The 17800-nt window shown below is 36.2% G+C and overlaps 1 protein-coding gene across 1 annotated transcript in view; it reads right to left on the bottom strand.

The window, feature by feature from the left end:
• Positions 1 to 2573: 2573 nt before the first annotated feature.
• Positions 2574 to 17800, bottom strand: part of LOC126416512 (clavesin-2) — a 143788-nt gene continuing 128561 nt past the window's right edge. Inside the window, exons 6-7 of the mRNA XM_050084254.1 lie at positions 13213 to 13306; positions 2574 to 2795 (exon numbers count right to left, since the gene is read on the bottom strand). Coding sequence (XP_049940211.1) covers positions 2641 to 2795; positions 13213 to 13306 — 249 coding nt within the window. The 3' untranslated portion in view covers positions 2574 to 2640. The remainder of the gene's footprint in view (positions 2796 to 13212; positions 13307 to 17800) is intronic.

The raw sequence follows: 17800 nt of genomic DNA on the forward strand, positions 1-17800 counted from the left end.
GATACAGGATAAAGAGGAGGAGAGGGGGGGGGTCTCATATTTAAAGAGCAATTGAATCTGTATCTAATACTTTTATTTTACATTGCTAGCATTGTTTGGTGGCAGAAACATTAGCCAAAAGAACGAAACATTTTGCAGCACTGCTGGAAATTTATTTAGTTTTTGTTCCTCAGTATAATTTCATACAAATATAATGCTTTCGTATAGGACAAGTTCTTATCTTTAGATAATCACAAAAACACATTACTAAATTTATCTTGGCTTGATTTGTTGAGTTATATCAATAATGCTTTTGTGGAGGGGCTAGGTGGTAATCATAACTACATCACAACTATGTCATTAAAAAAGTACTGACTCAGGGAAAGCTGACATGACAGTATACTTTGCAGAGTCCGCCTCTGTAGCTGAGTTGTCAGCACAGCCAACTGCCACCTAGGGGACCCAGGTTCAATTTCAGGTACTGACACGGATTTTTCCTCCACGGGAGAAGCGATATGGGATGCACTTAGCCTCATGAGGCCAACTGAGGAACTACTTGCCTGTCTATTAGAGCTTCTGAGGTCAAGAAACTCAACAATGACTGGGAAAACGGTGTACTGAACATGTGCTGCGTGCTGCTCCGTACCACATCTGAAGATACTGCTGGCAGAGACGGAGGGGGGGTCATGAAGCCTGGTTGGAGCTTTGGGGCCAGGACACTGAACTTAACTTTACTTGTACTCTGCCAGCAGCAATTACTTCTGACTGTCAATGTAAAACTTTACATCCCTGTAGGCTCACCTGAATTATGTGTGAATTAATAAATGGATCCATGAATCATCCTGCAGTACCACCAGTGCCACAAAATAGTAAGAATGGGCAAACTTGCCTACAGCATACACAATTCACAGTTATGTGCAGACTGCTTTCTTTAAGTGGTTAAGAAGAGACTTAAGTTTTCAATAACAGCACCTGCCAAATATTAGTAAGTGCTGTACCTATCAAATTATGGCCTGGAAACCGTAACACAAGTTTGTGTGTGTATGGTTAAGCACATGCATGCTTGAAATTTGTGACACTGCATTAACAATTCACACATGCTTTTGAGAAACAGTTCTCTTCTGTCAGTTTTTCATACTCCATAGAAAGAACTGATTCAGCACTCTTTCACATTGATGAATTGTAGCATGGAAGAATAGTGAAATAAAAAATACATAATGTAAACTGATATTGTTGGAAATTTAGTTATAAAAATACATAAGTTGAAATTCTTGGAAATTTAGTTCTTTGTACCTAGTACTGAAACTTAAGATGAACTGAAATTTCCTTTAGTTAGCCTTACAGGCTCAGTGAAAAGATAGTAATAATCAAAACAAATTTATCATTCTGTGATTACATTCTCTAGATGAAAAATCCATAACTTACAATGAAAACATATAACTTAATTTTCTTGCAAATATCTCAGAATTTATTTTGCTTTTCACGTTGAATGCTTATAAGTATAGATAAACAAACACCTCCCTGAATAAATGCAATCATTTCTGATGGCATTAACAAACATATTCTGTTCATTTCTTAAACACAATTGTTATATCTACAGAGCACATTTCAGATACTCCCTTTACTACATTCTTGGTAACTTTTTACCACCAGGCAAATAGTACTTATCAAAAGTATTTTATATTTATATAAATTGTACATAAGTCACATCTTTTACATAGTCAACTATGCATGATAAGACTGAAATGTATATACAAAAGTTTTGATGAACATTATAACAAACAAAGTGCACTATAAAATAATAGAAATTTCATTTACTGATAATGATGAATAAATTATAATTACATACAGTCAGACATAATTCACACAACTCAACTCAGTTATTTTATCATATAAACAGAACAGCACTAAGCAGAAATCTCAAGTGTCTTTAAAGACATAAATAAATACATAACCTGTGTTCATTCCACATCAGGTGTTTTTTTAGAATAAGATTCAAGTATGAAGCACCTGCTATACAATGCATGTATATATTTATTTCAAATCGGGTAATGCTAAAGCAAAGCAGGAGTTGTAAATAATGAATTAATCTATCTTTATTTTATATACCTTTCTCTGGAATTTGTGCTTATTACTGTGATTGGAACTGCTGTTATTTCTTGGTTAAATAATTTTGATCTGTTATTTTTAAAGCATCCAGTAGATCAAAGAAATTGAATCCTCTCTGATGTTTTGGTATAGTAAAGTTGAAAACAAATAAAAACTGTTTCTCAAAATGACACTGGAGCTATTTCATTTAATGATCTACAGATACAATAACTCACGATTTTTAAAGTAGTTGTCAGTGAACTGATAAATATGTTAAACTGTGAAATGTCATAGGACCATAAAAGTTCAACCATGTTCTAAGAATAATACAAAACATATCAAAACACAGAAGAGATCAGACTGGGAGAACAGTTTCCCAAGGTCACTACGATACACAAATATTTCTAATACTGCAAGAATTCACATGGAAAAGAAACCACCAAAAATGACTACTTTATCCTGCTCTTATCATGTAAAATTGATAAGACATTTAGAAATGCCATACAACAGTCACATTTATATAAAACTGATTTAATTTTGATGTAAAATATATTACACAATACAGCAGTAATTCTAGTCCACCTCAAGTTTTCGGAAGCTTCCTGCAACACCACTTAGTTCATCTTCTAAATCGGTAATGTATGACGTTTTATAATTCAGGTCTATCTCCATATCATCTAGTGATTTAAGAACATCTCTCTTCCTTCTGAGAACATTTTTGAAGTTCGCTGAAACAGAATTTGTCCCACATAGATTATGAAAAATAACTTTCTCACTTAGAATATTATGAAAAGAATAGATTCACCATATAGCAGATATGTTGAGCTATAGACAGGCGCAGTAAAAGGACTAATAAACACATAAGGTTTCAGGGAGATGGCCTTCTTCTGAAATACAGGATGATTATAATTAAAGTTAAACTTTCAAAACGCTGTAGAAATGACACCTCTGATCAGAATGACGTCAAATTGCAATGGAATATTATCGGAGAAGGGGGAAAACCAATGACAGAAGAAAAAAATAGTGTGAAAATTGAGTAATAGATGGTGCTGTATGTGCCAGAATACGTAAATGAGAACATCTGTCATGTGCATGACCCACTGAAGTTGGTATAAACATGCCAGGTACATGGCTTTTCCTCCTTTCACATCTGTGACGTTTGCGATGGCTGTCTCAATGCAGGATTGTGATCTGCTTGTAAAGCTGTATTACAAGAATAATGACTGTGCACACGTCACTCTGCAGGAGTTCCGGACCCTGAAGGATTTGAAAACAAGCTTTGGTCCGATGACTGTCGTGGGTCTGGAGAAAATGATTCGAAAATCCTAAAAGATGTGTTCTTTTGGTGTGCAGCCTGGTACAAGGAGGAAACAAATTGATTCAACGCCAGTGGAAGCAGTGGCCACAGCAATGCAGGAGGAGATGAGTGGAGGTGTGCAAATGTGCAGTGCATGGAGAATTGCCTGAACATTGGACATACCCATGAGCACAAGTTGCTTCCTGACAGCAAGACTGACCTTTACTTTAAAATTTCTTGCTCAAATGGAAGTGGACAATGATTGACTGTGGAAGATTTTGTGGACAGATGAAGCTCACTTCCATCTGACCGGATGTGTCAATACACAGAATTGTTGAATATGGGCAATGGAAAATCCACACACAAATCAACCAATACCACTTCATCCTGAAAAGGTCACTGTGTTGTGCAGGTTTATGGCATTATTTGTTAAAGAGCCATATTTTTTCAAAGAGACAGGTGAATCCGGTCCTGTTACCTGTACCATCACTGGTAAGAACTATGAGTGTCTTTTGTGCAACCATGTCATTCCAGCTCTCCAGCAGTTTGGATGTGTGGATGAGATCATTTTTATGCAAGATGGCACACCTCTGCACATTTCAGATCCAGTTAACCAGCTGCTGAACTGCCATCTTGGAAAAGCTGGAATTATCAGCCACCATTTCCCTACAACCTGGCCATCCCGATAACCTGATCCTAATCTTGGCTTCTTGCTGTGGGGCTATCTCAAAGATGTCATGTTCAGTGTTCCAACTGTAAACCTAGCTACACTGAAGGCACACATTGTGCAACACATTCTTAATGTGACCCCAGAAACACTTCGATCAGTTGTGGAACATGCTGTTTCTTGATTTCACATTGTTGCAGAAATGGTGGACAGCATATTGAACATGTTTTGCGCCAATCACATGGAAATTAATAATCTGATTTGGTTTTGATTTATGCTTTTTATGTGGTTTTTGGCCTCTGGACAATTAAAAACTGATATGATTGGTGATTTTTCAGGGTGTATACGTGGAAAAAAAAAAAAAAAAAAAATCCCGAATTTTTTCTGGATCTCCCATTTAAAAACGCACTTTTTCCCACATGAAAATACATTTCTTCCAAGGTGAAAATATACTTTTTCCATGATAAGCAACACTGTACATTCATTCCGACCCGTAAAAATATTAATCCTTTGAATGGTCAAGTCTTTATACACCAGCGTAGGCTTTCTGGCACTCTATAAAATGAAACTCAGCAATGGGGAAAGGGGTGGTAGGGGGAGGGGGAGGAGAGGGACGTGCTTTGGAAAAATCTTTGAGATGCAGCAACATGTATGCTCCATATTTTCATATTATGATACGCTGCATATTTTCATATTACAATATGCTGCATAAGTACTGAAACAGAGATTGCAATGCACTTTTGTAAGCCAATCATAGCTCATCTCACTGATTTCACCAGCCAGTTACAACAGATATTCACAGCATAGAATGTGATGTAGTTAGCCAATAGCAACATCACGTTTAAGTAGCGTGAACACGCAAATGGGAAAAGTTGATGGTTTAAATTAATGTACATAGTGTAGCATAAGAAAAGCTAAGGATTCATATATAATATTGGTATTTTTAGTGTCTGTTACACTTTATATACATCACACAAATGTGCCAATAAAATTTTAAACAATGACAATTTCTGGTCTTCTGAGCTCGAAATTATTCTAAGAGGTTGGTACTCAAAGTGTTAAGTTTTAAATGAGAGTCTGTGATTGAAGAAATTCATTGTACATTCTGACACGTAACATAATTCATCTTGCACAAAAGGAAATTTCCTTTGAAAATAACACTTTTCAAAGAACTATTTGCAATATTTTTCTGCGACGTCTTAGACATGGGTTCGTTTAGCAGGTGTCAGAAAACAGGTGTTACTAATGTGGGCAGCTGCAATGGCATAAGAAGCTCGCACGTTCATACACATATAGCATTAAGAGATATTACAAGATGTCATGAAAAAAATAGGACATCAGAGGATACTACAAGAACATAGGAATTTTGTAAACCATACTAAAATGCTAATTCGGCTTAAAGGACATGTTCGTACACCCAGATTCACAATGAAGTAGGCGACAACCTGATATTAAGCTTTTCAATGTGCTTTTCAGGATGCAAATTTTCTTGGAGTACCAGTACTGTTTTGTCTCATGTTTGGTTCTTTATTATGGCATAATGCCATATGTGCCAGAAGATGAAAGTGTGCACTTAAAATTGAGTGAACCTGGCCAATAGTGTGAAATGAAACACTGTGTTTCTTATAAACTGACTGCATTTGTGGAAAAGGTTAATAAAAGCCACATTTATTTAGCGACCTGAAATAAATAACTTCATTGTTGCGCAAGGCGATTAATGCTTGACTGCCAAAAACATGGAAAGAATATCAGACAACTGAAATCAGTAACATATTTTAGCCTTCCATAATTATGTGAATTTATACTAATTCACTTGATAGTTCCCAGTCACAGAAATCCATTTTGTTTCCACTTGATGATGGAACTGTAAACAAAAAGGAAACAACAAAATGACCAAACATAAACACAGGTCACTACCCCCTCCCAACTACAATCCAGACTGCTCTAGGCATGCACGAATTTGGTAGCTTGGGTGCGCCAAAAAAAAAATTTCTGGGTGGCTTCATTGCCTCTTGCTACTGCTGCAGCCACAAGCAGGAGAAGGTACTGCTCATACACTAGTCAACTGCGCATGCACATGAGTCCACTGGAAACTGCTCAAAATGAAAATGTGAACAGCTGTGACGTCACACTCATCAGAAGCAGTTTGCCATTATGAAGTATTCCATAGTCTTTATCCAAAGCAGCTGACACATTTTGCTTTCAGCAGGCACTTGCATGCGCACTGTTTTGTTGTTGTTGGATTCATGTTTTTGTGTTAAAAAGGTCACCATTCATAGTAACTGACAGAAGGTATCAAGTAAAACAGAAATGAAATCTGATGTTCCTCAAGGATATGTTATAGGCCCTTTATTGTTTCTAATCTACATAAACTATGTAGGAGACAAAATGAGCAGCCATCTCAGATTGTCTGCAGATGCTGCCACTTACCATTAGTAAAGTCAACAGAAGATCAAAATCAATAGCAAAATGATGTTGACAGGATATCTGTGTGGTGCAAATAGTAGAAATTAGCCCTAAATAATGAAAAGTGTAACTTCATTCACATGAGTACTAATAGGAAACCATTAAATTTTGGTTAAATGAAAAATCACACACATTTAAAGGCTATCAATTCAGCTAAATACCTAGTAATTACAATTAAGAACAACTTAAATTGAAACGATCACATAGATAATGTTGTGGTGAAGGCAAACAAAAGAGTTCGTCTTATTGGCAAAAAACTTATAAGATGCAACAGATCTATGAAAGAGACTGCCTACGCTATGCTTGTTTGTCCTCTGCTAAAGTACTGCTGTGGAATGTGGGTTCCTTGACAGATATGCTGGGTGGAGGACATCAAACAAGTTAAAAGAAGGGCTACTCTTTTTGTATTATTGTGAAGTAGGGGAGAAAGCATCGTGGATATAATACACGAGTTGGGATGGCAGTCATTAAAACAAAGATGTTTTTTGTTATAGCGAGAATTCTTCATGAAATTTTAATCTCCAGCATTTTCCTTCAAATGTGAAAATATTTTGTTGACCCCCACCTACATAGGAATAAATGATCATTGTAATAAAACATGTGAAATCAGAGCACACACAAAAGATTTAAGTGTTTGTTTTTCCCATGAGCTCTTTCAGTGTGGAATGGTCGAAAAATAGAGTGAAAGTGGTTCGACGAAACGTCTGCCAGCCAGCTGAGTGTGAACTGCAGAGTAGCAGTGGGCAATGTTAGGCATCAGTGACTGCTGCTGGCCTCGTGCTTATGGGGGTCTTGCAAGAAAGTTGTTGAAGCTGATAAAATTTTAGCTACTTAGTTGTTTGTCTCTATTTCCGTACGAATGCAGTAATATTTATCTAGGGTCACCTGGTAACATTATCTAAGGTGTACGCCTATGCGGCAGTGCACCAAGCGTACATGTCTGGGACTGCAGACTGGTCCCAGTAGACCTATTACATTACACGATTCGCAGGGACATACCTGTTGCGAATCAGCACATGCACACTAGACGGCAGTAATGTATGGGACTCGAGGGAGACTGTTCTGCTGTGAAGTCGTTCATACAGACTAAAAAAATTTTGTAAAATAACTTATTAAATTATATACTTAGAGAGGAAGCTGATTGCCATATTAAAAGAAGATGCATGTTAAACAGAAAATACACTTACTTGTCTTCATACATATTCACAGCCCACTTGGTATGCACAGATTTTCTGAATTGACTCTTCGATCCAACAACAAGCAAATGCAACAATGCTCTGTGGAAGAGACAATACAGGCAAGAGCATTGTCTTGGCCAGAAATGCCAGCTCTCTGAAACCAATCCTACCAAGTGACACTTCACTTTTATTTCAAGTTATTAAACTGTTAGAAGTGAACAAGTCTTTTATCTCTGAAGGTGTGGTTGTACCAATTTCAGCCATACATACTACAGGAACACCATGCTATGGTAAGCCAGTACACAAAAACATTTCTTGGAATATTTATTTGGCTGCTATCATACATGACAAAATAAAAAAAAAAAAAAAAAAAATATTCTGCCATGTATGATAATCACACAGCCTATTCTCTCTATACTATGACACTGAGTACTTTAAGTATCCTACTGTACTTATCAGCGTACTAAGCACAAAATGTTTTTCACATCATCATGTCTGGAGGATCCTCTAGAGACAGAGACAAAGGGAGAAAATGGGAATCCAGTGCATCAAAAAGAAAAAGAAAAGCAGAGACGATTATATCCAACGAAGCTATGAGTTCAAGTACGATGAAATTTCTTAAGAAACTTGCAGGTTTAACTGTTCCAGAGGCCTCTGATGAATCTCTTATCCAAGTGTCTTTAGTTTCTGAAACAGAATGAGCTTCAGGGTCAAATGAATCTGTTACCCTTTCTGATACAGCATCAGAGTTGGATGAAACTGCTGTGATCTGAGATTGTGCACCGAATAAAGACTTCAACAGTGATAATCAAGAACAAACCATTTGTATAAGAGAGTCATTTATAGAATTAGATCTGGGAAAGTGGGTATTTCCAGTAAATGGTCCCCAACAAAACCTAGAGAAACCTGATGAAAGCTACCCCAAAGATGCCAATAAAAGACATTTTACTAGAAAACTGAGTAATGGCAAAAAGTAACGTTGCAGATGGTTAGCTTCTCCATATCTCAATACAAAGTTTAATGCTTTCCATGTTGATTTTTTTTTCACATTTGCAGACACAGATGGTAAAAGAAGGATGTTGTGACTGATTAGGGAATCACAAAGGTGTTGGTACAACTTGTTTGGGAGACTGAGCAATATTATAAAATACTTAGCTTCACCCAATCTGATGTATAGAGGGCATTGATAATCCCTTAACCTAAATGACAGTGGAAACAGTGGAAATTTTATAGATCTATTTAAATTGTTATCCAAATATGATATAACTCTAAAAGAGCACTTGCAACACATTAAGGAAAAGCAACTATTAAGCATTATCTGAGCCATGACATACAAAATCAATTAATTATAGTAATGTCCAAATCTGTTAACAACAAAATTATAAAAAGAGGCAGACAAGCAAAATATTATGCCTTCATGCTCAATTGTACCAGGGATTTGAGCTGTGTGGAACAAATGTCAATAACATTAAGATTTTGTAAATCCTCAACTGGAGAGGTAGAGGAACATTTTGTTGGGTTTATTGCCATCCCAGAAACAATGGAAGAGTATTTAACAAATGAAGTTTTAAATGAACTAGAAAATAATGACCTACACATCCAAAACTGTCAAGGACAGGGATATGATAACGGTGCCAATATGATTGGCATTAATAAAGGTGTTAGAACAAGAATACTCAACATTAATCCAATAGCTTTGTTCACGCCACGCAGATGCCATTGTTGGAATTTGCTTTTGCTAGATGCTGCTAACACTTCTACAACAGCTGAAATACTTTTTGACTTCATCAATAAAGCCTATGTGCTTTTTACAAAATCAAGCAAGCACTAGGACCTTATAAGAACTAAATTGAAATTGACATTGAAACCTCTGTCTGAAACACAATGGGAAAGTAGAATTGCAGCTGTAAAAGTGATATTTTTGCAATTTGATGATACCATCGAAAGTGTGAGTGACCTGAAAAATAGAACTGATGATTCTGAAACTCTTAGCGACTGTGTTGAAGGAAATGTTAACTTTTGAGTTTATTGTTGCAATACATGTGTAGTATGAGATTTTACTACATGTCAACAATGTAAGTAAACTGTGGTAATCTGTTCAAGTCAACTTGAAAGTTGCTATTGATACTTTACATTCGTTTTGTGACTGGATTCAAGAAATCTGTAAGACAAGATTTGTAACGGGCACTGCAGTAGCTTGATTGTTTGTAGAAAGAAGTAGTTATGAAATTGAGTCTCAGTTTAAAAAAAGAATAGCACAGAAAAAAACGAATGTTAGGTTATTAACAGATTGATGAACCTACGCAATCTGCTGAAATACAGTGCAGAGTTAACGCAATGATAGACACTATAATACTTGACACTGTTTGTTGTTTCAAAGTGCTCAATGAATATTTTGAACAACTTGGTTTTCTTTACAATATGAATTATTTGAAATTGTTATCCATGGATGACCTTCGCAAACACTGTTATGATTTAGGTACAATACTTCGAGAAGGTGAAAATAGCAACATACAGCCTTTCGAACTTTATGAGGAGCTCAAACTTTTAAAATGCATCCTATAGGACACAATCAAAGATGCAAAACAACTTAATCGGCACATATTAGAAAATAATTTGGAAGAAGTATATCCAAATCTTTACAAAACAATCAGAATAATATTCACAGTACCGGTCTATACAGCTTTTGCCGAGAGAAGTTTCTCAAAGTTAAAATTAATTAAGAAGCACGGTGTGTCAAGAAAGACTATCTGTGTTGTCAGTACTATCAATTAAAGCAGAAATAGCAGCTGGTATCAACTATGACATAAGTGAGGTGAAAAGCCGGAATTTTCATTTATTTTAATGTATACCTGTTACATGTACTTTTTGTCATTGCAATAATCCTTATACGTTATAATAATAAAATTTGTGTATAATTATTATTAGTGTATAATACAGCTCATTTAACATTTTCTTTCTGACTGGAAAGTGAAAGGGGTCTCACAAATTTGATTCATCGCCAATGTTCAGTTTTCCCCTAGGGCCACCATTGAAGAGTAGTCATATAGTTTTAGATGTAGATGAAGATGCTCCATGTGTTTAATATGTACTGGAAGAATGGGCTTATAATAAGTGTATGGAGGAATACAATTGTCATCACTTAAAAAAAAAAAAAAAAAAAAAAAAAAAGTAAAATGGAATAACTGTGATAATTCTAGTGGGGTATGTTTGATAGTCATGGCCTATAATATATATACACTAGAATGATTAGCAAGAGACTACAGGGTATAAGTGAAATATTCATTTTAGAAAAACAGAATGGTTTCAGGAACTGAAGGTAGTGCACTGACAAGTATTTATTATAAAACAGTTAATGGGGAAAAGCTGTAACTTTAATGTGGAATGCATATAGCCTCTATAATTTATATAAAAAGCCTTTGATGATGTAAATAGGCAATTACTATGACAGGTAGTAGAGAAAAGAGGTTATGCTGAACATATCAAAATATTCTGACAGATACGTACATAGACACTAAGATATGATTAAAACAGGTGCAAGAATTCCAGATATGATACCTATAAATCAGCATGTTTGACAAAATGTACAATTTATCACTGAAATTATTTAACACATTCACTAATAATATCTTAAGAAAATAGAAACAAGGAGCACATCCTGGAATACAGATATCATACTATGGAAGCACAAACCGCTGTCTTTTTGCAGAAAATCTTTTTTTTGTGTGTGTGTGTGTGTGTTTGATTACAACATGAAATTACAGTGTGTCATTCATTAGTTGCACCTGTTGGACAAAAAATAATATGGAAATCTCAATTAATAATTTGATGGTAATGGCATCAAAAATTTTTATCAATAATAGAGTAATTGAACAAGTTAACAGTTTTACTTATTTAAGAAACCAAATAAGTTACAAGTATAATAGCAATATAGACAACAAGCTTGAAGAATTTAAGTGTATATGGAGCACTAATAATAGAACCTTAAAATAAAAAGTTAGGAAAGGAAACAAAAATAAAGTTTAAAGAACTATCTGCTGTAATGAGATATCTAAGTGCAGCAAAAAGTTGCACACACTGGGACCAGATAAGGAATGACTGACAAGTTAGAGAAGAACTTAAAGTTGAAGGGATCAACAAAGCAATAGAGAAACATAGAAATTGGTGAAAGAGTGTGTGAATAGAATTCTAGAAGAATGACTGACAAAACCAGTGTTGAAATTTTTCTCAAAGTAAGATTGGCTCAACAATGACCTTTTAAGATGGAACAGGCAATTGGCCTAATTACTGGAAACAATGATAGACCCAGAAATTACTTAGGTGTGATATTCTACTGGCCTTGTCAAAGTATGACTCTAAAATTATTCAGAAAACGTGAAACTCTGACAGAGACAAATCAGTAACTTTGTATTTGTGACCATAATGTTGTCATATGAGCCTACAATTTGCTCTTCTGTGACAGAAAAAATATGAAGAATAATGGCTTAGTTTGTACATAGCCTTAGGGGCAGCAGTTCTGGAACATTACTTTCATATTGCAGTGGAGTATGGTTTACTAAAGTTTATCTGGTTTCTGAGGCAATGCAAGAACTAAACAGGTAGAATTTGGAAGAGTTCAGGTAACTAATGTTGCTCTTCATTCACTACCAAGTCTACTGTTCCAGTATTAGGATTACTGTGGGCAGCATTCGGAGTAACTACTGTGTCTTGACTTCTGTCATGTTGTCAGAAGGTTTGACATACACTGGAAGTCGGTAAAGAATTAAAAAAAAAATAATAAACTCTTTGTTTCTGCTACATTTCTGCTTTTGTAACGATGCTTGATACAAAGCACACAATGTGTATGTATACCAGAACAGTTAGAAAACCTGAATTCAGGACTATAGTAAGATGCATGCCTCTGAGGTACAGTATTATAACAGCACAAGCTGAATGCACTACTGGTAAGATGCACATCACTGAGGACACAGTATTACAACACCACAAACTGAATGAGAGAAGTGGAATGATTTCACAGAATAACAACCTCACTAAGAGCTACACAGCAGGTGACTAAGTAGTAGTACTCATCATCACCAAGTGCATAACTGGTGGTGGACCAGACTGTGTATGTTGGTTACCAAAAAATGATCGTCTTTGTGTCATCCCTCAAAGTTTGTTGGAGTTGCCCTAAAACATTCTGTGTATTTTTGTTTTTATTTGATTGTAGTTCCATTTTTAATATTGTTTTTAAGAGACAATTACAAGTGGAAAAACTCTGATAGACATAAAAGCAGCAAAGCTTTGTGCAAGATCCGTATCAACCACATGAGGTTAGAGACTCTGGACAGGAGCTGCACCCTAGACACAACCCCAGGGCACAGAGTACAGAGCAGAACTAGCTGGCAAATTACAAATGTGTGAGAACAGTGAATTAAGTAAAAAATCAAGAAAAAAAATAACACACTAGAGAGTGAAATATAGTAAAATGATGTAAGTTACTATCCTGCCACAACAACAGATTTTAACTGTAATAAATAATTCAAACTGGCACATACCTATTATGTCAGCCATTGGAATGAAACCTCCATATTCTTTTGGCAGTATTTTTGGGTTCACAGTTTCTTTCAGGTCATCGATACTTGGGTGAAACTAGAAATTAATTACAAATGTCTAACATTAGACTTATTTGAAATGACATCTCATAATTGGTTATGTCAGTACTCTTTTTAACTACAATATTTATAAAAAGAAATGTGGCATTATATAATATGCATGCACAGATTTTCTCTAGTTTTACATAACAGAAGAGTATTCCTAGATACCACCACCAAGAGGAGTGTCAGAAATGCAGAAGTCCATGATCTATGTTTTACCCAAGCGCAATCCCATGAAAAGACAAATATTATGACACAATGTTATATAAAAAATTTCATATGAACCATATTATAATCAAAATCAGTGTAACAAAAACTTAATTCCTTTGCTTGATAAACTCTGTATTGATGCCAGTCAATGAAGTAGAAGGAGATGACTAACAGACAACTCTACAGTTTAGTCTTAAACTAAGCTATATTTCCAACAAAAGATGTTGTGTATTCACATAGCTGACTCATGGCAAGTAGTAGTATTCATTGTAAAGTTGTTTCGCAAGTATTACAGAATTCTAAGCAGGCCAAAAGAGGTGTAGGTAACATTTTCTTTGGAAAATAGCAAGGCAAACATTAAGATACCAATATGATATTTAAAAAATAAGAAAAGCCATTTACTATAACTAAAGATGCAGTAGTTTTTCCCCAAAATAGCTGCTTTTTTTCTAAATTACTCAGCTGACTTTAACTAACATAAATAAAAATATCATTAATGAGTATAAGGGTAGTTTATTCTTGGTACAGTCTATACATTAAGTTTACATGGTCTACTTGTCTTTTTTCAATTTAAACCTCACTTCACTCCACATCTGTGGAGGTTCTCCTTCTTGATGGGATCTACATAACACAAATGATTGAATTAATTAATTTCTGAAATAAAGATAAACACAAAGTTTTCTGAAGCAAATTTTTAGCCTTAGTATTGTACTTTGCAAAAGAGAAAGAAAAGTGTTAGTAATAACACACAACATTAGTGAATGTATCCATTGGGACACTAGTGTTAAAACAGCTGCTGTTTAAAGAGGGCTTTAGGGGAGGTTCTAGTAATAACATGAGATATAACTTTTGTGAAATACCCAAGTACTAGAAAAGTGTTATCTCTGTGAGACAACAGGGTTGCCACAAGTTACTCTAAGTGAAATTCCCTGATATTTCCCTAATTTTCAGACAAGTTTTAGCATTTTTCCCTAGCAAATTTTGAGATCTCAAGGGTAAGTAAAGACATAAATTGAAAAAAAAAAAAAAAAAAAAATTGAAAGACTTCTGTATTTCTAAATGTGTGAGCAAAAATCTTAAGTACTAACATTAACATCTTTTGTAATGAACTGCTTTTACATGGAGAAAGCAAGCCAAAAAATATATATCTGTTTTATTAAGACCACTGAGGTTATTTTATTTCAATAAAACAAAACACATTTGATGAAAAAATATGCATTCCCTTGGAGTCGCAAGACAGTTTTAAAATAGCTTCACCGATTTCAGAACTACCCTTAAAAAAAAGTAGGCCTCTTGAGAGAAGTGTGTAAGGCAGGAAAGACTTGTGTAAAACAACACAGCACGTGACCACCAATAACATTTTGGTGTTACTATGTTTGTTATTGATGCTGATTGCCCAATGTGTTATGTCTATTATTTTACCGGTATTGTGGGATTCCTCTTTCAAGAAATATATGAGTACATAGCATGCAAACTGTCAGCAACTGCCACAATTTTTTTCTCTTTATCTATTATGAAGTGTGGATGATAAACTACTTTCAAAGTGTCAAAAATATGCTAGAATAAATGCCACGCCGTACAATGTTATTGTGGTGAGACAGTTGCAGTTCCTGAAATCCATTACCTTTCCAGAATAACACTACAGATGCCATACAGGATGACTAAGAATTAATTTCCCGCATTCCTGGGTCCACAGATAAACCATGAAAATTTGCTGCATTACACCACACACAAACATATCAGTGAGACTGTATCCAATGGGCAAGGCTTGCACATTAGCGGGAAACAGTAGGTTTCAGATCGGCAGGCCCGATTCGTTAAGAGTTATCCACCGAAATTGCCTGTGGTTTTGGCCCGTCAGGGAAGTCCACTTGCGTAGCCAGCTACTCACATGTCACAGACACCGTGTTGATGAAATGAGACCGCGATGATCAATCCATGCAACAGATGACTTGTGCAGATCATTTGAGAATCAATACTAATGAGGATAGGCAGCAACTCACTATAAAGGTGATTTCTGAGCTGCAGACAGGCACATAGAAAAAGACAGTCACACTCTCACAACTACATTTTCGGCCAAAACCTCTGTCAGCAAATGAGAGCACACACATGTTCACACAATCACTCGGGCGCATCTCATGCACACATGAGCATTGTCTCCAGCCAGAAACAGTCTCTGAGAATCAGATCCAAACAAACCACTCCTTATGCCTCCCTGCCTCTCACTGGCAGCTACTAGGCTAGTGGCAAGGAGTGGTGGCAGCACTGACTGCAAACTGTGGGGAGTGGTAGAAGCAGTAAGAATAAAGGAGTAGGAAAGCGGTGCGCGTACTCAACTGCGCCCAGCCAGCAACGATGCGTGACATCGCACTAAACAAACCGTTTCATCTAGTGAGACAAAAACAAGATTTTTCCAGTTTTTTTTTTCCAAATTTCCCGGATAGTTCCCTGACATGCTTGAAATTTCCTGATAGTCCTGGATCTCAAGAACTTGTGGCAACCCTGACCAAGTTTCACCATAGTATGATTTTATAACTCATCATCAACTGGAAGTATGCAGACAGCAATAGCATAATTCATTCATTAAACAATTAAAAAATAAAAACTCTTTATGAATAAAACACAAACAATAAGTGACATTATTTAAAATAAAGTAAAAAAAGAGAACAGAAAAACATAGTGTCATGGTTGAAATAAAGATCACAGGTGACAGATTTAAGGAATATGATATCACATTGCAATCATTAGTTTCCAGGCTTGATGATGACTTTCCAATAGCGGCAATAAAGTGTGTCCCTTGATAAGTAACAAAATATAGATGCAGTTCACATACTTCAGTGGACATTATGTACACAATCAATGGATTTTAGTTTCAAAAGTGCAACCATCAAGGAATTCACACATTCATATCAGCACCACTGCAGAGTTAAAATCTCATTCTGGGAACATCCCCCAGGCTGTGGCTAAGCCATGTCCTTTCTCCCAGAAGTGCTAGTTCTGCAAGGTTCGCTGAAGAGCTTCTGTGAAATTTGGAAGGTAGGAGATGAGGTACTGGCAGAATTGAAGCTGTGAGGATGGGTTGTGAGTAGCTCAGTTGATAGAGCACTTGCCCGCGAAAGGCAAAGGTCCTGAATTTGAGTGTCGGTCCAGCACAGTTTTAACCTGCCAGGAAGTTTCATATCAGCACACACACTCCACTGCAGAGTGAAAATCTTATTCTGGAACACTCAGTTATTTTTTTTTAAAAAAAAAAAAAAAAAAAAAAAAAGCAGTAATTATTGTGGTTGTGGTATAGTTTCTAGTTGAGTTGCACAATATTGGGCTGGCATGAAGAGGCCATTCTTTGTGGTGTGTCAGTGCTTCAAGACATACACTGATGAGCCAAAACATTATGACAACAGGCCACCGTGAGGCTGAAAGCTGCCTGGTGACATTGCAGGCACATTACATAAGGAAAGTATTTTAGCAAGGCAGAGACAAATCGAAAATCATTCTAGTGAGGATAAGGATTGCAAATGGCAAAATCCCCTGACATAAAGAACTCAAACAAAGAGCTGATTGTTATACCACAATGCCTGAGAATGAGCATCTCGGTCATGTGTAGCTGGTCAGCTGTTTGCTCCATACAGTCACGAGTATCTACAGAAACAGGTCAAAGGATAGTGAAACTATGGGTTGGTGACAAGGTGTCTGACGTCCACGCTTCATCACAGAATATGGAGGTCAGAGACTTGTCTGTGTTGTAAAGAAGAATAAGCAGTGATCTGTGGCAGATCCAATGGTGCAGTAAAATGCCACTTCGAGCACAAGTGTATCAGAGAACACAATTTAGTGCATATTGCCAAATGTGGGACTCTTCAGCAGATGAACCCTACATATTCCAATGCAGCCCAACAACATTGTCAATGACAAATGCAATGGGAACCGGATCACTGAGACTTGACTGTGTATAAATGGAAATATGTCACCAGGGTGAATGAATCATGTTTCTTTTTACACCAGGTTGCTAGTCATGTCCAGATATGTTGTCATCCGGGTGAACAGCTGCTCAAAATATACACTGCATCATGAACATACATTAGTAGGAACAGTATTATGCTATGGCAGACATTCACTTGGGCACCTGTTGCGTAATCAAAGGTACTGTGACAACTGTCCAGCACACAAACATTATTGCTGACCACCTGCATCCATCCATGCTCGATGTCTTCCCTGAAGGCAAAGGCATCTTTCAGTAAGATAACATCCTTGCCACACGGTCCATCTCTGTAGTGCAGTG

Source organism: Schistocerca serialis, chromosome 8 (assembly GCF_023864345.2).
Source record: "Schistocerca serialis cubense isolate TAMUIC-IGC-003099 chromosome 8, iqSchSeri2.2, whole genome shotgun sequence".
Classification (NCBI taxonomy): Eukaryota; Metazoa; Arthropoda; class Insecta; order Orthoptera; family Acrididae; genus Schistocerca; species Schistocerca serialis.